Below are 24,198 nucleotides of genomic sequence, written 5' to 3' on the forward strand. Positions count from 1 at the left end.
TATTATTGTAATTTTACCTGCAGAATCTGATCTTAATAAAGTTAAAGACAAGACATAAGTAACAGTAAATTAAAATAATTTGGATTTGCATTGTAAATACTCATGTTCAGTAAAATACATCATGGAATCAAACAAAATTGTAACTTCATAAAATTATTTATTTTTCACTTCTGCCAACAGAAATGTTTTACATTTTCAACATTGAGTCCATAAAACAAATAACAGCTAAACATCCAACAGACTCCTCTCTCCTCTCTTTTGAGTGAGCTATCCCTTTATATATATATATATATATATATATATATATATGCTAAATCCTGAACACAATGACAGGGTGAAATGGGCTGTGATGCATGGGGCGCCAGGTAAAATCTTGCCTAGGGCAGCAAATTGGTCAGGGCCGGCCCTGCGTTGGATAATCGGAAAACTCACTGTTTATTTCAGACAAGAGCTGTGACAGAATATAAAGAAAAACTTCAAAGACAACTCGTGCCCATTCTGAGGAGAAAGTTCAACCGTCTTCCAGGAGTATGCAGACGTCTGAAGAGGAGGAGGATAACAGTTCTGGTACTTCACTTTTGCTAATTAGATGTCTGTATACTGTGACAAACACTCGCGTATCTGCATGAAAGTCATTTAACGCAAGCAAAATTTTGGAATTAAAGGGATAGCTCACTCAAAAATGTATAACTTGTCATCAAGGTCTATATGTTTCAAACTTGTATGAGATTCTTTGTTCCGTTCAAAAAATAAATAAATAAATGAAGGATCAATGTTTGTATCCAGTTGCCTGCACCCACTTGTATGGAAAAATGTCTATGGATGTCAGTGGCTTCCTGCAACTGTTTGGTTAGCAAAATTCTTCAGAATAGCATATTTTGTATTCAACAGAAGAAATTATTTCATACAGCTTTGGAAAAACATTTTCATATTTGGGTGAACCTTTCCTTTAGGTAGACCACAAGAAAACAAAATATAAATCTAAAACAAGGGCTTGTAGAAGACGTTTAACACTTTGACTGCAAATCCCTTACTTTAAGTAACTTTTTATTTTTGTTTAATTTTAATCAAATTATACAATTCCAGTCCCTATATGGGTTTTGCAGGGCGGGAAACTCTGGGATCAAGTCACTCTGTAAACTTGAGCAAAACATGTGGTGTTCAGTTAATGAGTGTTGCTTACCAGTTGTCCTTTTCTTCTCCAGAGTGTAACATAGCAAAGTTCTGTTCTGGTATGACATATCTTCAGCATGGCCACATCTGCTCCTGTCCAAAAGGATCAAAGTGCACTAATTTCTTTTTATGGAGTTTGTGACCTCTCTTTTTTTTCTTTCATCACACCATGCATTATATCCCATCATAACAGAATCACATGACAACAAACAAACGAGGGCAGACAATTTATTTTTCCCATTTATTCCTCCGTTCATTATCAACAGAGGACAGGAAATGTCACTAATCTTTCATATAAAGACACCAGTCAACCTTTAACAAAAGGCATTATTCCATCAAACCAATCATAATGTAAATAAACTTATAGGGAACAGTTAGAAATGTACCTTTGTACCCAAAACCAGGAGAGTAAAGTCTTTCTGAAGATGATGGCACAAAATATCACTTTCACCTTCAATAAATGAGAAGCAGATGCATTATTGAATTTTGCTGAGAAGTGCTTAAATGTACAAAAAAAAAAACAAATAAAAAATGTGTTGATTTCAATACATCTTTTCCTCTTAATTTCAAGTCAAACAGCTTTAACATACACTACTATGCAGTCTTGCATATATCAATCAGATAAGAATACAGAGCTGGTATCTTTGAGACTGAAATTATTATCAAAGACGTTTGTTCACAATTTTATATAAAATATTTCATTTCACTCGGGGGGGGCAAAGACTGAAAGTAAACACCATATATAAAAAAAGAAAGAAAAAAAACTTTTAACAAAGATCACCTACAAGTCTCAAAGGAATGTGCAAAAAACACAAAAAATATGTAAGCCTACTGAAAATAAGGATTTAACAAACAGCAACTGCACATTTAAGATAAATTAAATTACCATTAAAAGGAGTCATGAACTGAGAAATGAAATTTCTCTTTTGACATAACAGGTCAATGTACTATAAAAATCATCCCGTAAACTCAAAACTTTCTTGTTAGTTTAAAAACAGCTTTTATTGAAACCAAGTTCAGAAAATGACTAGTTTTGTAATATGCCACCTTATGACGTAATCATGTGGCTAAGCATCGCCTTTGGAAGCGAATATCAACGCCTGCTTCTACATCACTGCCTGTTTAGCACCGCCCACTGATACACGCCTGTAGTAGGAGGAGAGGAAATACTACAGAGACGCAACGACAGAAATACTCCAACAGAACCATACAGATGACATTACAAGTCACTGTGTAATGTAAGTTGTGAAAAGTAGTCTTTAAATTGCCTTCCTTGTGATCTAACACCATATCTAGATCAGACGCGAGCGTTGTTTTGTCTTGTCACGAATCAATTTCTCTTTCATGTCAGAAGTGGCATGAATGCTTGTATGTTAGAAATAGAACTGGACATCAGTTTACTGTCAGAGATTTGTTGTGTCAATCCATGCCACATCCAGTGTAGACAGAATCGCAGATTATAATGGGTTCTGTTGTCTATAGTCGCATTGTGCCGCTTGCTTCCGATGTAAACACTGGGTAAAATTAGCAAAGAGCTCCAGATCGCGTCAGTAAAACACTGTTTGCTTTAATTTGATACGGATTCATTTTTAAAAAAGACAGTATGATGCAGGCTTTTTAGAGAGCCTGAAAGTAAATGATGATGCAGTGCTGCGTCTGAATAGAATGGTTCTAACGGTAATGTCACAGCACAGAAGTGGGAGTAAACATGATTTTGCCACTATTGCATTGTCTTGTCTTGTTCCAGACTGTTTTATTTATACGGGGTATTCATACGTTGTTAACCCAAATGACCCATGTTGTTTTCGGAGTACGTCACAGCAGCTTTCGTTTGTTATTTTAATAAGCAAAACTGTTCACAGCAGTGAGCATTTACTTGCTCATCTTGAATGTGCCCTGCCTATGAAAACAGACCTTTCTGCAGAGAGGCTCAAAAGCAGGAAAGGAAATAGTCTATTACTTCTACATAATGTTTTTCTTTTTTTGATAATGTAAAAATCACACTTACATTATAAGTGATCCTCAGAGAACATTTAATGTTCCTGGATGAAACGTCAATGTTAACGTATGGAGGGGGGTGTCAGTTCGGAGAAAAACAGGAAAAAGACATCTGTGATTTCATGAATGGCAGCATGTTCTAATATGAATGGAGCCAAAGGAACAAACCCCAAACTTTTGATATTCACTGAAACTCACACTATCTAACATAAACCCATCCTAATGAGACAAAATTATGTCTTCTTTCATTCTAAGCTTGAAAAAAATACTTGATGTGCTTTTGGATTGTTGAAAACATGCAACACACCCATGTTTTTTTCTACACACACCACCTTCACAGCATTTGAAAGAACAGGTATATGCCGAGTTTTACATCTTCTGTTACAAAATAGGGACTAGAATCCTGTCTTGCATAATTTTTGTTGAGTTGATGGGATGATCTTGAGATTCACATCTAGTTAGTTAAATCCTACACAGAAGCAGCATCCACAAGTAATGTCAGTCTGGAAGGAAAGAGCACATTGTGCCCATTCAGAGCTTTGTCTTTGTGCGTCCAGTAAGATTAAACCAGTGATAAAGTCTGGAAGCCGTCATGGACTGTGGGGTTATGCCATTTGCTGAGAGTTTATGACACCAGGCCACAGGCCAATTAACTTTTAGTACAGTCCGGACTACTAAATAGACTCAATCTGACGTCGAACCTTGTCTGAGGCTTGGCGGTCAAGTGAGCGTTGCCTAGCAACAACCATTATTGCAAAGACAACAGTGAGAGCCAGCATAACGCCCTCAAATTTCCAAAAGAGATGCTCCTCCATTTTGGTAGAGCGACAGCTGAATGTAAAACAAAGAGAAAAGAGTGAATTCAATTAGTATATTTTTCTTAATTATTAGCTGGCTGGATTAATAATGTTGTAAGCCAGAAAAACATCTGCTATTTTGCCATCCAAACTGTGAACTTATTATGCATGGAAAGAAGTGGAATTTAAACATGTACTGTAAATGCAGCCCTAAACAGACATTTAAGTTGTAGCTATTGGAGAAGCTACTATGACTCTTATTACATGTAATAAATTACCTGTGGTTTAGAACATGGTGACAAAAACAAAACAACTCAATACAAGATCGCCAAAATTGCATAAATGTATATTGTTGGAGAAATGGCTACTGTCAACCGAACAGAACAGGACAAATATTTTAGGTGGAGAACCACTCACCTCTTGTATTCATCTTTGTTAGACTTAGTGCAGTTGATCTTTTCTACAAATCCTGTTTGGCTGCAGGCTGGTATAGTTTTCTGTAAAAATGACAGCGGGTTTACAAGGCAAGCAGAGTAAACTTTTTAATGAATCCTCAAAAATGAAACACTCTTCTTCTGGAACAATCAAAATCTTTTGAGCACTATATTTAGATACCTTGACTGTACCCATCCAATTCAGTATATTCTGCTTAGGAACCTAAGATCATTTGACTCTGAAGACTGGAATAATGGCTGCTGAAAATTCAGCTTTGCATTTACAGGAATAAATTACATTTTAAGATATTTAAATAGAAAATAGCTATGATAATATTTCACAATGCTACTGTTGTAAAAATAAATAAATCTGGCCTCGGTTAGCAAGACTTTTTTTTTTTTTATTAAAAAACTAAAATCTTACTAACCCCAAACTTTTGAACAGGTGTGTGTGTGTGTGTGCGTATACACTCACCGATTGCAAACCTTCACATGCACTGCACTCTTTAGCCACCACAAACTCCTCAAGCTGCCAACATGGTGCTGTCACTGCCTTTGTCACTGCAACTATGAAACAAAAACATATGGACAGTAACAACTATGAACTTGATATACTTTAGAAGAACAATCTTGGATGCAATCCTGATTTTTTAAATACCTGCTGCCTTCTCGTCGCTAAGAAGCGCTACTCCAAACACTCTAGAGAAAAAAAGTTTAAACATGAAATGAATGAACATCAAAGCTTTGTTTTGCAGTACTCTGGCATTAGAAGAAAATCACTTGTGGTAAATCTGTAATTTTTCTCACCTAAGGGACACTAAGCCCCAGAATAAAGCATGCAGGGCCAGTATCCGGGGTCTCAGACATGCCATAGGGATCCTACAGTCACTCTCCATCATTCTGGTCCACATGCGTTTATAAAGTAACACAACTGACGTTCACTGCTGGTTCATAGCACACATTTTCTTTCCTGAGATCAGTAAAACATCCAAAGTATCTACAAAGACAAATGAGAAAAACAAAATGAAGATCCCGAAAGTCATATAAACACTGAACAAACGAACACACACGTTTAATAATTTAATTATTTAAATGGAGGCATTACATAGACTTATATTGTTTTTATACACAGATAGTTATACATTTTTTTAACCTAAACCAACCCACCCCTACCCCTCACAGAAAACTTTCTGAATTTTAAAAAATTTGTTTACTTTATTTTTATTCCAGTTTTACAAATGAGGACGTGTCGAAATTGAGTTTTTTCAGGTTTTGATAACTTTTGGGTACAAATTTGTCCCCTAAATATGGTTAAGTAGGTACACACACGCACACACACACACACACACACACACACACACACACACACACACAAACAGGTGATTTGAAGGTAACTTCTGACCTAGACTGACATAATCTCATTACCTGTGATGGCTATTTACGTCTTGAATCAAGGCAGATACGACGTGTTAAAACAACAACAAAAATAATATACAATGTTATTGTACTGGACTGACTGGAAGTACTTCCTGAAGCAAACATACGGACGCATTGTTGCGACAGAGCTCATGCTAGAAATGTGCTAGTAACTTGTGAATCACGCGTCAGTGCGTCGATGTTTGAACGTTGTCAACTAAAGCAGTAACATGGAATAATAAATAAATGCGAAGTAAATGCTGAAATTTAAACATGTCAAGACAAAAGAAAATTGATGAGGATATGGAGGAAATTTGAAAATCTCTGAGCATGTTGTCTGAGGACCTTGCTCGAGTTGCTAAAAAACAAGAAATGCTGGAGGAGCTAATGTCGGAAGTCAAACAATTGAAAAGTTTGGTAAAAGAAAAGGACATGATGGTCGACCAGTTGGAAAGAAGGATTGATGAGTTGGACAAAACGCAAGAGGGAATGACTTGATTATTAGTGGGGTTGATATCCGAAATAGATCTTACTCAAGTGTGGCTGCTGGAAAAGACGGTGAAGATATTTCGAGCGAAGAACAGCAATCGCTGGAATATCAAGTGATGCAATTTAAGACAAAGGATATTAATATTAAAAGTGAAAATGTGTCATCTTGCTACAGTCTTCCAGGGAAAAACAAACAAACGAAGCCAGCTATTGTCTTGCAGGTTTGTCGCGACTAAACATAAGAGAGACATTCTAAAGCAAGGGAAAAAACTGAAGGGGAGCGATGTTTATATAAATGAACATTTAACCAAAAAGAATGCTGATATAGCCAGAGTGGCGAGGAACCTGAGGAAACAAATGAAGATTCAAGCAACATGGACAAGAAATGGAAAGGTGATAATCAAACTAAACGGAACGCCCGAGGAAGCAAAGATTATCACGGTAAGAGATCTACGTGAACTTGAAAGATTTAAAACATGAAGCCTGAAATGAATGAATTGCACTCTGATGGAAATGGCAGGAGTCCTAGATGGCCCAGATTGTGTGATATTTTTGGAAGAGGATGGTTAATTTGGGGCTCAGGGCTATCGGGCCTACTGACTGTGATTTTTTTTTGGCCTGGGAATGCCGTGAAACTGGATGGATGGATTGTTTGTGCACACAGATCAGAGAGAGGATTTGGCTTACAAGTGTTAAATGACAATGACTGATTGTATGTTTAAAGATTACGTGTTTCCCTTTTTTGATGGACATGACGAAGACTTAGACCAGCAGAAGACTGATAAGATGGACAATGAAATGCCAATGTCAAGTTTGGTAACACCATATCTGAATTACTCGCACAGTGGAAGATTAGAAGATTTGGATGAAAGAGTATTTGATGTGGGGAGTGAAATAGACCCTGAGAGGAATTTCAATTATGCCTCCACAACAGATGGGTCCAACTGTAAATATTTCACTGAAAAACAATTCAATGACATTGTAGAGAGGGATGGAGTGTATATTATCCATCTCAATAGCAGAAGTTTAAATAGAAATTTCAGCAATATCATGGATTATTTAAAGCGGCTGAAGAGGGCATTTGATGTCATTGCGATTTCAGAGACATGGTTACGAAATGATACTGTGGAAGACTTTGGAATGACAGGCTATGAAATGTTCTTTGTAAACCGGACTTTAAAGAAGGGAGGTGGAGTGGCCTTATATGTTAATACTGCCCTGCAATGTAAGCAGGTTGTCGAAAGAATGTGCTGGGAATTTTGAAATAGTCACTGTAGAAAAAGAGATGAAAACAAGTAGAAATCTAATAGTTAGTTGTGTGTATAGAGCGCCTGGAACATGTATTGACAAAACAAAGGATCAATTAGTTTGTATGTTTGAGAAGGTGGTAGGTAAAAAAAATGTTTTTGTTTGTGGAGATTTTAATGTTGATCTTTTCAATCCACAAGGCCACAAAGGTACCACAGACTTTATTTATACAATGGACAGCTTAGGTTTATTTCCAACAATCACAAAGCCGAGTAGAATTACAGGACAAAGTGCTACATTAATTGACAATATTTATTCAAATGTTGTTAGTAATGATATTGTAGGGGGACTGTTGGTGGAAGACATGAGTGACCATTTGCCAATTTTTGTTTATTATAATTGTAAATTAAATGAAGAAGCACCTGTAAGGAGGAAAAGAGAATGGAGGCTGAGGACTCCTGTAACCTTGAAAGCCTTTAAGGAAGATCTATTAAGATATAATTGGGAAAATGTTTATGTTAATGATGCAAATGAAGCGTATAGCTCTTTTCTGAATAGTTATTCAAAGTTATATGAAATGAATTGTCCTTTAAAAATGTACATTGAGAAAAAGAGGGAACAAAAACCCTGGATGACAAAAGGGTTACTTAATGCATGTAAAAAGAAAAACACACTATATAGGGTCTTCTTAAGACAAAGAACGGAAAAAGCTGAGATGAAATATAAGGCATATAAAAATAAACTAACGAAAATACTTAGGTTAAGGAAAGAGACATATTATAGCAGTTGTTTAGAGGAAAATATAGGAAATATGAAAGGAATGTGGAAAATTATAAATGGTTTAACAAGAAATTATTTTAAAGAAGCTACATATCCTAAATTTATAATAAAAGATAATATGTGCATAGACAAGAAACAAGATGTGGCAGAAGAATTTAATGATTTTTTTGTTAATGTGGGATTGAATCTCGCAAGGGATATTGTTGAACCAAAAGAGAAAAATGGATTGGATGAATTAATTGAAAACAATTTGCAAAGTTTGTATCTAAGTGAGGTTAGTGAATCTGAAGTGAGGGGAACGGTTTTAAACCATAAAAGTAAGAGATCACAAGATTGCAATAACATAGATATGTCCTTAGTGAAAGAAACCATAGAAGAGATTATTAAACCATTGACACACATATGTAATGTTTCATTTAGGACGGGAATATTCCCTGACCAGATGAAGGTAGCAAAGGTCATACCTTTGTTTAAAGCAGGTAATAAAAATGATTTATCAAATTATAGACCTGTATCACTTCTTCCACAGTTTTCTAAAATATTGGAAAAACCTTTTGTTAAAAGGCTGGATAGTTTTATTAATAAATATAATATTTTGTGTGAGCAGCAGTATGGATTTCAGGCCAAGCAGTCGACCGGACTTGCAATAATGAAATTAGTGGATGAGTTAAGCAAGGCAATTGATGATTAGAGAGTGAGTCTGGGTGTCTTTATTGACCTGAAAAAGGCATTTGACACTATTAATCACGATATTCTTCTGAAGAAGCTGTTTAAGTATGGGGTCAGAGGGGTTGCATATTCTTGGATTTGTTCATATATAAATAACAGAACACAATTTGTTTCAGTTGATGGAATTATGTCAAGTCCCCTGAAAATTCTTTGTGGAGTTCCACAGGGCTCCGTCCTGGGACCAAAATTGTTTATTTTATATTTAAATGATCTCTGTAGGGTCTCAAGTGTTCTTAAGCCTATTCTTTTTGCGGATGATACCAATTTTTTTTATTCTGGGAAAGAGTTAAAAGACATTGTGAGAAATGTGGAAAGGGAGATGGAATGGGTTAAGAAATGGTTTGATATTAATAAGCTGTCAATGAATATGAGTAAAACAAAGTTTATGATCTGGGGTAAAAGTAGTGTGACAGAAGTGAAAGTAAGAATAGGGGTGGAGGAAATAGAAAGAGTTAATGAAATAAAATTTTTGGGCGTTATATTAGACTGTAAATTGGGGTGGAAAAAGCATATTGATTACGTAAAATCTAAAATCTCAAAGACAGTTGCGATATTAAATAGGATTGGGAATTTGTTAAATAAGAAGGCATTATTTATGTTATATGCATCATTATTTGTTCCATATTTAACGTATTGTCTGGAGATTTGGGGTAATACGTATAAGACATACACCCAACCACTTTTTACTTTACAAAAGAGAGCTTTACGTATCATAACAAGATCACAATATAGGGATCATACAAATGATTTATTTTTTAAATTAAACATTCTAAAATTCTATGATTTAGTGGATTACAAGGTTACATTGATAATGTATAAAGTATACTATAAAATGCTGCCTGATAAAATTTTGAGTATGTTTGAGAAACTTTATTGTAAGTATGAGTTAAAAGGAACATGTTTGTTTAAAAAACTGAAGGTAAGAACAAATATTAGATGTAGAACTATCTCTGTAAGAGGAGTGAATTTATGGAATTGTTTGCATATAGATCTTAAATTGACACAAACAATAAGTGGATTTAAACGGCTCCTAAGAAACAAGATAATACTTTCATATAGATAGGTTTTTTAGGTAATTAATGTCTATGACTTTGTTGTTTCAAGTGTTTGCACGAAGAGAATTGAGTACTGCTTGACTGTTTGTAAAAATTGAGAGGGATAGGCGTCAATAAGCCTTGAGCTTCAGCCTATACCCTTTGGTTTAATCAAAAGTTATGTATATGATGAATTGAATATTTGTTATTGTATATTTGTTAGTGATAAACCAAATAAACGAAATGTAAATGTTTCACTCTTCTACTATAGTGGAAACTACGTTAGTAGGACAACTAAAAACCCAGAGGAAGAAACGAATGTAAAGCGATTAAACAATGAAGCCACACTGGAAATATTTAACAAAAACTATCAAACGTTAAATCTACTTAATGTAATGTCTTTAAAATATAGTACTATTAGATTAAATGCCTTTTAAAAACAGTGTTTACATTTCATTGGGTTTTAAGAAACAGTCTTATAACTGAAAAAACCCCACCTACGTTACCGTTAAACCAACATAAATGTAGTGTTTTATCATGATATAAAAACGAAGAAAGAACAACTTCTGCCGCATACCAAGACTTGACTTCGATCTCCCCCGATACAAACAGAAGCTCCACTGCCGAGCTCACGAGATTCGTAAACAGAGAAAGCGTAAAGCTCCAACCAAACACGGTCCACATCAGCAAGAAACACGTAGTACTCACCCGAAATCACACTATCTCTCCGGACATTCCCACGAGAGGATCTCAGAAACACTTTACGGCCAGCGATCGTCGATCACTACACATACACACGCCTGTTAGTTCTGAAAACACCGTATAAATCGTCTTTATTCACAGAGATCTCTAGACGAGGGCCTACGTGCCGTACTGAAACGGAGAGGGGATTGCGTCACACGCGAACGTGGGTTTTAAATCAGATTTAAATTGTAGCTATCGCCCTCCAGTGGAGCGGCTCTCCCTGTCATGACCGTACAGACTCGCAAAATGGGTTTTATTTATTTATACATATCATACAAAGCACTGAATCAAAAGGAGTCTGCAAACAAATTATGTGGGATTTCCTCATAATCACTGAACCTGATTGTTGGGTGTCTTAATACTTTTGTTTTGCTTGATTCTTGAATATTGAACACTTGGTTTGATATTTAGTTTTCTAATGCAGTGACAGTCACCTTTTTAAAGTGTGGATTAGAGAGCTGAAACACTAATTCTACTTCAGTGTTTTGATTGACACAGCTAGACGGGATTTGTGTATGGGTAAACATTGGATTTTTTTGTTAATTAGATTTAATTATGTTAAAAACATTAGATTTAGGCTAAATGTGTTGTTATAATTATTATATCTTATACTATACAATTGACCACATATAATGTCATATTGGACTATATTTTGTGCTTGTACTAATTATGATTCAAAAGTTTGGGGAAGTAATTTTTTTTTTTTTTTTTTTTTGGTAAATAAATTACTTTTATTCAGAAATGATGAATTACTTATACATTACAACACTTCTATTTCTAATTAATACTTTCCTTTTGAAAGTTCAATACTGAATCTACACTATTCTATAAATAGTGCATTTACAGTTGAATGATATCAATATATGGTTAATGGTTATATACAGTTCAGCTGATAAAGTGCCACAGCGTTATTTCTAACAAATCCATTTGAACTCTGTTGCCCTGCTGACAGTACGTTGTTAAAGATATTGATTTTACTCTCACAAACTCAAACTATCAAAATATATACAAATGAGCATTACATTACTGTTAATTACTTTCAGAGATCTGTTACACCTGTTTTTCATAAACAAAATCTGGATTTATTCATTTTTTACAATCATGTCAGAGTTATACATATACATCAAGTTATCTCTCACATTAGCATTTACCAATCATGTCAATGAGGGGGAAAAAAAGTATTACGTAGTGCCCGAAAGGTTCAGAGTTCAGTTTAAAGGGACAGAGAAGCTAGAAAGCGTGTGCTTAGGAAACAAGAACTACTGGAAACAAGTGATTGTTTTCAAATGTAGTCCAGTAGAAACAAAGGTAGTGAAAGGAGAATCAGATTTTCCAAAAGCATATATTGAAATTTGTGAAGGTGCGAGAGAAAAGCAAATGTAGAAAATACTGCTTGAATTGTGTGCTCCAGTTTTGTCCATTAGAATGATGAATGAATGCCATGACAAGTGGCCTAAAGGATCTCTTAGGTCCACTGTTGTACCGTAAACACATGGTCAGTGTGCTCTAGCTATGTCAGTAAGGCTGAGGAGTGCTATATTCCTTACAATCCCCTCCATGCTGTCCATTACGTGAACTGCATGTCATATAAAGCTGGAACCTGTTCCAAAACTGCATGCATAGATATTAATGTTGAGATCATGCATCAATGCTCATCTCAGTCACTCGGATTAATCTCAGTTCTCCCAGTTTACTTCTTCAAAAGTAGTGGCGAGTCTGTACATGGCTAAGGGTTAAGGTCATGTGTGAGACAGTGAGAATCTTTTGTATTCTCAAATAATTAAACCAGAAGAATAATTTATGGTAAGTATTCCTTCTTGCTGGATGGATCTCTGACCTATTGATTAAGGATGATGAATGTAGCAAAAAAGGCATTCATTGTGAGGTCATATCCTGTTGAAAGATCTTAGTCTTAAAGGGATAGTTCACCCAAAATGACAATTCTGTCAACATTTACTCATGCTATTTCAAATGTGTATGGGTTTAATAGATCTTAGTCAAAGTATAGCACCATATCTAATTTTTTACAGGAATGAAAATGAGGCTGTGAGGATAGAAGTACAGTATTTTCACCAGTGTACTGTTGTTTAACAACATACTGACTGTTCAACTTAAAAAAAAAAACACCATAAAAAAGTTTTAAAATGACATGATCTATGACCACTGTAAAGACTGCAAGTCTGTTCCTTACAGTGTCGTTTTCAACCGTGTTAAATTCAATATGGCGTCTAACCTGATTAAGGTCTGTAGAGTCAGATTTGCTGTTTTGGTCCTCATTAACATTGTATGAGCCACAGAAACATTTTCCACAGATGAAAGAAAATGGACCATTTTCACAGACTGTGATGACACATTTCCACAGCTATTATTGTAAATCTAGCAGTGCTTTTTATGTATTCATTAAAAAAATTTTTTTGAGTGTTGTACATCACTTTTCTTTTTTTTATAACCTTGGCATTAAATTACTGAAAACTGGCTAACTGTTGTGTGAGTGTTTCTAATACAATGGCTAAGATATCCTTCTCTCTTTCTACCCAACGTTTTTAAACTCTTAATATATATATTTTTTTTCTGTTTTGGAAAGTCATAGAAACACTATCATGGATTTTTTTTCTTCTGCTATTAGGGGAAATGGGAACGCAAAAAACTATGAAGACTTTTGAGACGCATTTGAGAACTCTGCACTGTATACAAATTTAAATAAAAAAGGAAAAGGAAAATGTATTAATAATTGTCCAGTAATTTTACAGACATTTCCAATGAAGTGCAAAATTTTTAATATGGGTAAAACACCTGTATAAAATAAATATGGAAAATTCCTAGTACAGTACATTGTTATATATATATATATATATATATATATATATATATATATATATATATATATATATATATATATATATATATATATATACATATATATATGTGTGTGTGTGTGTATATATATAATTTTTATTTATTTACACGATTTCTTGTACAGTGTAGAAATGTGAAAAGGGTCCATTATACAGGTTTGGAATGATATAAATCACAATTTTTTGAGTGAAATAAATCTTAACTAATTGAGAGTCTCATTTGGGGAGAAGATACAGTCTACTTTTGACCCTTTTATTTGTTTGCAGTTAAACTGATGCACATGCTGAATGAGGAGATGGGCTGCAAGGCAGAGAGGCTGAGGATCAAAGAGAAGGGTATATGAACAGCCTCTATAACTAACCCCACTCAATTAAAACAAACTTGCCTGAACTATTCAAACTATGAACATGCATTTTAATGCTGGATATTTCACCAAATAATATTTTTTGTTTTTATTTGAATTTTTTTTTTTTTTGCACGGTGGGCTTCTGAGCAATGATACAGTGGCAGGGTGCTATCGCAGAAGAGAAGGACCCAATAAGCCTAATAGACTCTGCGATGTGGGAAAGAAACCTGAGGGTTTAACATTTGAAAGTTCCTTCCTTCCTGAAGTCTCAAGAAGAACCATGCAAGATCAAAATGACAGGAGATGATGCTTTGGTGAAACATGTTCTGTCAGTCCATCATGCTGTTCTTTACAGCAATCTGTGATGCCGTTTTCATTGAAGGACATGTTAGTGATAAATAAAGAAAAAGTACTTGATGCAGTACATTCATTAGAAGCTCAACGACGTCTTGTGGCACAAGGAGTCTATTGCATCAGGCCAAAGTGTAAGGCCAAGGCCGAGAAGGAGAGTCCAAAAATCAAATTCAGTTCACAATGCCCTGACTTATTAGAAAAAAATGACAGAAAAATAGAATTGCTCTTGGGGCCTATTGATTATCAAAAATTCAATAAAAGCAAGAAACGATATTGGCACAGAGACTTCCAGAAAGAATTACCATCAAGCATTCAAGAGATTCGTCCCCTCATATTTCGGAAGACCACTTCAGATAAGACTCTGACATCTACTGGAATAAGTCCAAATGTTCAACAAAACCTTCATAATATATTCATCCATGTGAGAATATTTCTCTAAAACTTTCCTGAATCAGTTGAAATAAAATAAAAAGAAGAAAGACTGTTACTACAGGCATGTAAAAAAAAACAGATATTGTGAAACATCAGGGCATAGTCTGCAAGGAAAAGTCTGGAAGTTTGACAAGAAGCCACCATCCTCTATGCAAAGGATGAACCCATGCAAGGAAACAGCAGTTGTTTAGAGGAACTGTGCTAGGTTAGTTTAGGGAGGTATTTAGCCTTTGGATGAGTTGCCCTGATGCTACAGTCAGAGTAGGACTGCTGCCCTGTGTTTCTGGGGGTCATTCCATGTTACCACTGTCTGAGTGGGAGATGTTAAGGGTGTTTGCAGAGGGGAACAGGTCGCATTGATCAGTGGGACTGTGGTAGTCAGAGGTCAAGTCAGGTTCCAGCAGGGATGACAGAGTGAAGTGGGATGAGCCCTTTTTCAGGCACTGGGAGTAGAAGTTCAAGAGCAGGTCCAGCTTGTTTTCGATTGATTGCACCTGAGAAGGAAAAAAATACAATGTAGTCCAATTACAAGGTCTAGTGCTATTTTATGATGATCTGACAATGTTCAGGAAATTAGTTTAGACTATTATTGAATATCAGCAGTTTTCAAAACCACAACTCTATTACGTGAAACCCAATGGGCTGCACTATAGACACGATAGGTGATGAATTACTGCAATGACAAATCAAAACTAAGCACACTAACACTGGCACACTAACTCTAAAGATACAATTAATAATAAATAGCATCTAATTTTTATTTTTTTTTAATTTGGTAGTGGTAGGTAGCTCAGTAGAAATTAATTTAACTGTTTATTTTAACTAGATAAATACACTACCATTTAAAAGTTTTAAGTCAACATGATTTTTTTTATTAATACTTTTGTTCTGCAAGGAAGAATTAAATCGATCAAAATAAAAAAGTGACAGTAAAGTCATTTATAATATACAGATGATATGTTTCTTGAGCACCAGATCAGCATATCAGAATGAATTTTGAAGGATCATGTGACTAATGCCTGCTGAATATCTAGCTTTGCCATCACAGGAATAAATGGCATTATAATATATATATATATATTATATATATAGAAAACTGTTATCTATATTGCAATAACATTTCTTAATATTATTGTGTTTTGCTGTATTTTTGATCAAATAAATGCAGACACCTTTCAAAAACATAAATTCTTATTGTCCCACAAATCTACATAGACAGATAGATATTCATATTCATAGCTAACCTGCTTTTCCACTTTCACCACACGTCCCATCATGCTTAATTCATCCATCTGTTCCAGTTCAGGAGGAGTTTTCTCCCCTTTTTCAGGCCTCACTTTTTTATCTGATGGAATAGCACCACGGCCTATGATCTGATCCACCCTGTAAATAAATATTTTTTAAATTAAATGGGACTTATTTGGAAATGAATTTGTGTTAGGAGTAAAACCTAACTATAGGAATGTTGGCTTATCTGTATTTTATTTTGACTGATCAAACCTTGTCTGCAGGCTTTTGATTCTGCCCAGCATATCGAGGTGTCCTGCTGAATACTGCTCAATCACATCTTTTACATCATATGGTCGCAGGGTTTCTTTAAATTTCCTCTTGGCCACAAGGAATTTAAGGATCCTACATTCACATGAGACACAAAAGAACATTAGATTGACCTGGAATGTAGGCTGAATGATGTAGAAGCCTCCATGGCATTACAGGAAGAGATAAAACAGGAATACTGCAAACAGCTGTGAAACGAGTCATAAGATTAATACGTGTAAAAAGATTAATTACAGAAAGAGGCCTTATCAATTTCATGAGTGCCTCATAAACAGTCAGTGCAGAGAGAAAGAACACATCCCCTACCTCACAGCTGGTAATTATTCTGATGATGACATCTCTTTACAATTAGGGACAAATAGATTTTTTTGTCTTACTAAGACAATCAAGACAATTATTTAGAAAATGAAGAAGAAAAAAAAAGTTTTTTTTGTTTTAAACAAATAAATTTAAGCTAATTTTCAGTTTTACTCTGTCCTATTAAACTAATATCTTAACTACTAAACCAAAACTGATATCTTAACAATGGCAGGTTTAAAATAAAATAAATGGTTTATATGAACACAAATTTTCATAGTTCATAATTTAATTTCCGTTTTACAATTTTAAAAAGGGTGTCGCCTAACTGATACATAGGGTCCAATTTGTAAGCAGTGTGTAATACAAATATATATAATTTAATATTTTCCTTTAAAAGTTAAGGAAGAAGGAATTCCTCATATTTCACAGTAACTTTGTAGTGTATATTATTGTGATTGGATGGATAATTCAGTGAATCTCTGAGATTGTTTTCTGGGGAAAAAGCATCTGAAAATGTACTAGACATTCCTGTATGCATCCAAGCAAGAGCAGAGATGCCCTTGACTGCCACAGTGATTCATTTTTCTCCAAAAGTGTTTTTTCCCCTAGCTGTTAGTCAGAGACAGGTTAAGCCATCTTTAAATCAGCCCTGATCCCTCTTATTATTGTCACAGTGCACTATTAAGACCTGCTGGCTCAACAGAAAACATGGACAAATAGATCTACTCAAAGTGTCATACTCACTGTGGTAATCCATCAAAGTAAAGAGGATATCCTGTCTTTACCAGGTATTTTAACTTGGGATAAGCTTCAGTTACAGAGAGCATCTGTTCTCAGAACACAAGCAGGACAACCGTCTTCCTCATCCTCTAGATTCATTAGCAACCAGCAGTGAGGGAAACTAGTGCTGGTTCTTTCTACATACTGAGGAGTACTTTTTTTTTAAAGAGTAACTGAATCGCAGAAACAGCTTGCGTGTGCAACAGCAAATGTTGAGCTGTGCATCTCTTCCCGAGTGATGGTGCAGTTTCAGTCAGATTTCAGAAGTAGTCCACAGCTGGTCCACAGCACACGTCAACCTCCTCCACAGAACAAACAAGTTTCTTGATGACTCTAGAGTTCAGGCTTTTTGCGGTCTGTATATATATTTTTTCATCATCTAATTTTGCAGGTAGCTGCATATTTGCCTGGGCGGGTCTCAGGTAAGGATAAAAGAGAGTGTAAGGAAAAAGAGGAAGGTGAGCAGGAAAGGAAAAAAGAAATCCCATTTATTTCCATCCTCCAAGGGTTTCCTTAAAATGCTGACTCACTCACTTGATGGCAATGCAATGTATGGCTGTATCATTATACAGCTTTAGAATACCCCAGTCCACAGAGGCATTTGAGATGGAATCTCTAAGATTAACTGCATGAACAAATATCAGCCTTCATAATTTATCTGAGGTAAGGATAAATGGAAAAGAACATTCAAACACAGAGGAATCTTTCATTTAGAATTTTGAGTAATCAAGTATACTTAATTTATGACAATCATTTGAACGCATGCCCCAAAACCAGGAAAATAAATAATACAGCACAACACAAAATAAAATATATATTTTTTATAACGTTTTATATTTATTGCTTTAGAAACTGTGCAGAAAGTAACTCAAAGCATATTTGAGGGAAATCTGGTCTTAGAGCATTCTAAATTCTTCTGTCCTAAGACTGAATAATACGCTGTACGCATTTGTGCAGCAGAACACTGATAAACTGTGGGCCTTCCCCCAAAGTGAAACCTCAGCATTGTGGTGATGCTAAAATTGGCCTGTTCCTTGAAGACATCAATCTTATCGAGGACTCCTATGTAAAACAGATAACAGGAAATGATGCACCTGTGAGTATGTACACACCTGGAGCTCTGCTTTGAGAATCTGTTTGGACATTGTGACCTAATCACCCATGGTATACTGGTCAGGATGAAAGGCTAGAAGATAAGATTGTTCTCAGAAAGTGTGGCATTCACAGATGCGGTTTGTGCAAGGTAGGACAAATTGTACACAAAATCTATTTAAATTTTATTATCAGACAAGAGTACAAAGTAGAAATTTGAACACATTTAAAAATGCATTACAGGAGGGAGTGTTGATGATTTTCTCATTCAAAATAAATGCAATTTCCTTTTCATGCTGACTTTAAAAAAAATCTTTTTTTTTTTTTTAGAAACATTTAGGTAAATGCAATATTTCAAATACTTAAAAAAAAAACAGACAAAAAGTTTGAAACTATTTGCATTTTCAAAAAAGAATAAAAGTTCTTGCATTTTTAATTTCTTTAAAAAAAAATTTTATTTTTATTCATGGACAACAATGTCTCCCTAACTGAAGAATCACCCATACGCATCCTGTACTCACTGAACTAGGAGCTTGTGCTGCACTGACCAATCAGAGAGAGGATACTCGCTTCTCAGCAAGAACTTCACAATATTTTTAGAACATCTATTATGTTCTGCTTGTTTAAGCAAGAAGTAGGAACCACAACTGAAGGTTGCCATGCCCTCTATGAGTCTAACTCCACTTTGTCTCCATAATGGTCAACTGATGTACTCGCATCATGAAAAGGTCATGGCTGATGGAGCAGATTCTATACTAAGGTCCCTTTTGCAAAAGACCAACTGTTCATCCAAACTGAATGGCATGCATGGTGACAATATCTGAGAATGCTGATATTTCATTAAGTGAAATATAGGACTCTGTAGAGCTCTGTAGTGGTGTTTTTAACCCCTGACTCACCTAACAGCTCGAATTAGGGTTTTCACTGCTGGTATCACATCATCCATGGCGACATCACAGTAAGATTTGTCCTCTGTGTGCTCTTCTCCGACTCCCTCAACTATGAGAGATCAGTCCAGAATGAGAAGCGCAAAATATACACTACCATTCAAAAGTTCGGGTACAGCAAGATTTTTTTTTTTTGAAATGGTATATTCTATTTAGCAAGCAATCAAATAAATGGCAAATGAATGCTGTTCTTTTGAAAATTCTATTAATTAAAAAATCCTGAAAAAAGGTTTCACGTATTTTAGAAAAATACAGTACAACTGTTTTAAACATTGATAAGATTAAGAAATGAAAACTTAACAGGATCATGTGATACTGAAGACTGGAGCAATGGCTGCTAAAAATGTAGCTTTCCAATAAGTTTCAAATTATTACTGTTTTTACTGTATTTTGATCAAACAAATGCAGACTTGTAATTTGAGACTTCTTAAAAAAACACTGAAAAAAATCTTCCCAACCTTGAACTCTTGAACAGTACTTAATATTTATAAATATATATCTGTATGAAGGTAAACATATGGTCAGAAATAGCTACCATCTGCAGCTGGACGTGGTTTTAGGCGGAGAGAAGTACGGAATCGAGTCCGATCATTGAAGCTCCAGCTTTTCTGGACCTTGCCGGGGCTGGTGGCTTCTGGAATGTTCTCCGTGCTGGGAGAGCGCCGCACATTACCTGGGGGCAAAGGAGAAGCCTTGCTCCGGATAGCCTGAGAGGAGCGTGAATTGTTCATCCTAATTCGGTCACGGAAGCCAATCTTCCCACTGGCAAGAAAGTTAGAGGAATGACAAGGAACATGTTCCATAATGTAAAAAAAACTTGACTATGTTTGCTTATGTAAGAATACATTTCAACGAAGACAAACAGACAAAAGGGTTAGAAAACAGGCATTGATCTAAAACAGGTGATCAGTTTAATTTACATGGTAACTTTGACATCACATAGAAGGAAAATGGTTAATCAAAGACATATGTTGCCCCGTGTGAGCGTCATATAATTTCATGGTTAACATGAAAGAGAAGTCCTTGTCTTCCATTTAAGAAAATATCATAATATTTAAATATTGTTGGGACAGATTGTGCTAACTGGAAAACACTGCAAAATAAAAAGATTATTCATCAGTATTATTGTCTTTATTTTCTTTAAAAAATAAAAAATAATTAACAGCCCATGGCCTTTTTCTTACTCCATTTACAAAACAAAATGTATGATTTTTGCAGTGCATCACTTTCAATAAAATGAATTATAACACTAGCTTACATCTTCCACTGAACAAACTTTTAGAACGCATGAAAATGTTTTTACTGTACATACAGTCCTATGCATTATTATTTAAATAGTTAAGAAAGCATAGCAGATATTGAGCTTAATGTCTTGAGCTGAATGAGGTGTGATGGTGTATTAACCTGTAGCATGTCATCAAAAGGAGCAACAGTAGAAATGCACAAGCAATCTTTGAATCCATGGAACCAAGCACAAGCATGCTGAGGTAGGTATTTCTAGCGGAAACATTTTGTTTAATCAAGCCAAACCCATAACTTTATTAAAAATAATGGCATTCAAAAAAATATTTAATAACTGATGAAAACATGCTAGAAAGTAACATTTTATACAGTCCTAGTCATCATTTGAGCTTTTCAAACGTCACTTAAAGTTCACCCCAAAATGAAAATGAAAATTCTGTCATTAATTACTCTTGACAAATCGTTTGTCTTCGGAACACAGAATAAGATGTTTTGGATAAAATCCGAGAGCTTTCTAACACTGCAGAGACAGCAACACAACTGACACGTTCAAGGCTCAGAAAGGTGGTAAGGACATCATAAAAATAGCCCATGTGATGTAGGTTTACATGAGTACCACGACGCATGCGGGTGGTGCAGCTGAAACAGGAGCTGGTGTTCTGATGTAGAACCCAGATGTGCCTTGTTTACAAGCAGAACATAAGCTGTACATAAAACAGTTTTCGTAAACATGTCTGAAGATGACTTGCATGTTTTGCCCAGTCTATGCCAGAACATCAGCTCCTGCGTCAGCAGCATCACACGCATGCATCTTAGTACTCTTGTGAATGCGTGTCAAACACTGACACAAAAGAGAATAAATTGTCATTATATTTGTTTTCTTTGTGCTCAAAAGGTATTCTCATAAGCTTCATAAAATTACGGATGAACCAATGATGTCACATCCACTATTTCAACAATGTCCTTCCTACCTTTCTGGGCCTTGAACGTGTCAGTTGCACTACATGTCAGAAAGCTCTCGGAGTTCATCAGAAATAAATATTTTAATTTGTGTTAAGATGAACAAAGGTCTTATGGGTTTGGAACAACATGAGGGTGAGTAATTAATGACAGAGTTTTCATTTTTGGGTGAATTAACCTTTTAATCCCTGCATATTGTCATTCTAAACCCACATTTAACGTTCCACACTTGAAATTTCGAAGCAGTGTCAGCACCTCTTTTACCTGTACGAAACCCTGCTCCGGAAAAGGCTTATCACACTATTTACATTGTGGTGTTAAACGTGTACAGTATGGTGTGAATCGATTCTGTGTTAGAATGTTATGATGTTATCTCATTTCTCATGTTTATGTTCTTTGGACAGTAACGAAAACATTGCACGTTGAATAAAGAGTTGTATCAGAGTTTATGGGGAAAATGTCAAATGGTGACGAAATACCATGGTGGAAAACACATGAATTTGGCGCGAACAAAAGACTATTCTATTCTTAGGCCAAAAGGTGCATTCAGAAAAATCCTTGATAGTATTCTGCCTATTAAAAGTGCACAATGCCAGAGCATTTATGTAAAAAGGTCACGTGCTGCGTTGATTTAATTCATGACAGTGACTCTGCAAATAAGAATGTTAAGCCCGGGTTTAGGAATGTACAATGTGAAACCTCCCAGGATTAATTGTTAACCCTAAGTAAATTATCAGCCGTATGAAACATATGCAACATAAACTAGGGTTTAGAATGATAGCTATTTAAAATAGGAAAAGCCTTAAATTGAAATACTGTTTCAATCTCATACACAGATGGCAAAAACATCATCCACATTGCATTTCCTTTGGCAAGAGCCAATTTTAGCAACCCACAAATCTACATAGATTACTTTTAGCATACAAACACATGCTTAAACATTAAAATATATTAAAATCTCAGTCTAAGCATGACTCATACATGCATACCTCTCCAACAAAATGTTTAATAGCTCTGACTCAAGAACTCTTGATATTCCTGCATCAAAATGCTAAAACATGCCATTAGGTAAAAGTGACATGCATATCGAAATAAACCATGAAGAAACGTTATTCAGGTTTTTAGTTACACCCGACCACATGGTTTATCTATGCCCTGTGAGCACATGCAGGCCTCATCTGTGTGCATTCAGCAGAGATTTACAGCACTCTGTTCTCTGATCAGCCTCTCACAGATCAAAGGTCAGATCACTGAGGTTAATGAGCTAGTGCAGCCTTTGTCTTTCACAGTTTATGAGGAATGTAATTTAGTCATGATGACTATGAATGTCTCTTCTTCACACAAGGCATTACGAATCTCCTTGAATGGGTCGAGCTGCACTGGATCAGTAAGGCTCAGAGTGTTTCAGGCATCAGGGGAGGGACGGATCGTGCCCAGTGTGCACAGGCACATCTCACATGGATACCTCTGCTTACTGCCAGTATGAATCCGGAAGAAACCCCTCTTTTTAGATACGAGCTGACTGAAGAGACACACAAGGCACAGGGAGGGATTTGTGAGGGGTTGTGAGGGTTAGTCAGCTGTGCTAGGACACACACATTACACTTGTTTTTAGTGTGCATTTGCAAGAGATTGCGGGCTACTGCAAGTAGCCTAGTATGTAATACAACCCAATCATATGATGCTCTTATAAGTGGATATGGATTATTTTCTCTCTGTTAGTGTAGCTCAAGATAACAACTTAAATTTTAACTGAAAAGTTCATCTGGAAATGCAAATTCATTTCTAATAATTTAAAACTAGTATGATTTTCTTTCTTCTGTGGAACAAATAGGAGATTTTTTTAAAAATGTCCTGGCTGTTTTTTCAATGAAAGCCAAAGTGGACTGGGGAGCTCTAAAAATGACAAAACACATAATTAAAAAATAGCATAAAAGTAATATGCAGACATCTACGCTAGATTTCAAACCATAATATACAGCTTTGTGAGGAAAGGGTGAAAATTTAAGCCACCACCTAAATATTTCTTTCCATCATTGCCTTCAAATCTCAAGACTTGCATTTTAGTCTCTTTCAAAATTATAAAATATTTTGTACAGCTTCAGAAAACTTGGAATATAGGAGAAAGGTTTTATGAACCACTGTTCTTTAGAGCTCCAGAACCTATTTACACTTAATGTAAACAATTCTTAATATCTCTTTCTGTGTTCCACAGCTGAAAATAACACAGGTTTGGAGCAACTTTAAGCTCACTTTTAGTTGTGGACAATATCGTGCACTTTAAAACAAAGTGTAACTTAGTAATAAGTGGAGAAATAAGCGTTTCTGGAGAAATGCTTGGTGAGCTCGCACACACATATTCAGGAATCAGGATCAGCACATGCAGCCTTTCAGCACTTTTTTTTTTTTTTTTACTGAAATGACCCAGGATCATTTGAAAGGTGTACAACATTTGGAATTTATAGGGGTGAAAGGTAATTTTAAGGAATT

The 24,198-nt window shown here is 35.4% G+C and overlaps 2 protein-coding genes across 3 annotated transcripts in view; both read right to left on the bottom strand.

Moving 5' to 3' along the window:
- Positions 1-1,389: 1,389 nt before the first annotated feature.
- Positions 1,390-11,005, bottom strand: LOC132104256 (protein JTB-like). 2 transcript variants are annotated; one of them, XM_059509578.1, is made up of 6 exons: positions 10,807-11,005; positions 5,210-5,302; positions 5,061-5,101; positions 4,878-4,969; positions 4,386-4,465; positions 1,390-4,002 (listed from the first exon to the last, which is right to left on the bottom strand). In XM_059509578.1, exons 2-6 carry the CDS (start codon positions 5,299-5,301, stop codon positions 3,846-3,848), a joined length of 462 nt encoding a protein of 153 aa, XP_059365561.1. In that variant the 5' UTR covers position 5,302; positions 10,807-11,005; the 3' UTR covers positions 1,390-3,845. The 2 variants fall into 2 exon arrangements, with proteins under 2 accessions (XP_059365561.1, XP_059365560.1); XM_059509577.1 differs by having other exon boundaries at positions 5,210-5,399; positions 10,807-11,003.
- Positions 11,006-14,147: 3,142 nt separating this feature from the next.
- LOC132104258 (potassium voltage-gated channel subfamily KQT member 4-like) overlaps positions 14,148-24,198 on the bottom strand; it is a 34,910-nt gene continuing 24,859 nt past the window's right edge. The window contains exons 10-14 of the mRNA XM_059509579.1: positions 20,042-20,268; positions 19,459-19,558; positions 16,331-16,462; positions 16,075-16,213; positions 14,148-15,324 (exon numbers count right to left, since the gene is read on the bottom strand). Of these exons, the coding sequence (XP_059365562.1) occupies positions 15,121-15,324; positions 16,075-16,213; positions 16,331-16,462; positions 19,459-19,558; positions 20,042-20,268 (802 nt within the window). The 3' untranslated portion in view covers positions 14,148-15,120. The remainder of the gene's footprint in view (positions 15,325-16,074; positions 16,214-16,330; positions 16,463-19,458; positions 19,559-20,041; positions 20,269-24,198) is intronic.

Source organism: Carassius carassius, chromosome 25 (assembly GCF_963082965.1).
Source record: "Carassius carassius chromosome 25, fCarCar2.1, whole genome shotgun sequence".
NCBI classification, from domain to species: Eukaryota; Metazoa; Chordata; class Actinopteri; order Cypriniformes; family Cyprinidae; genus Carassius; species Carassius carassius.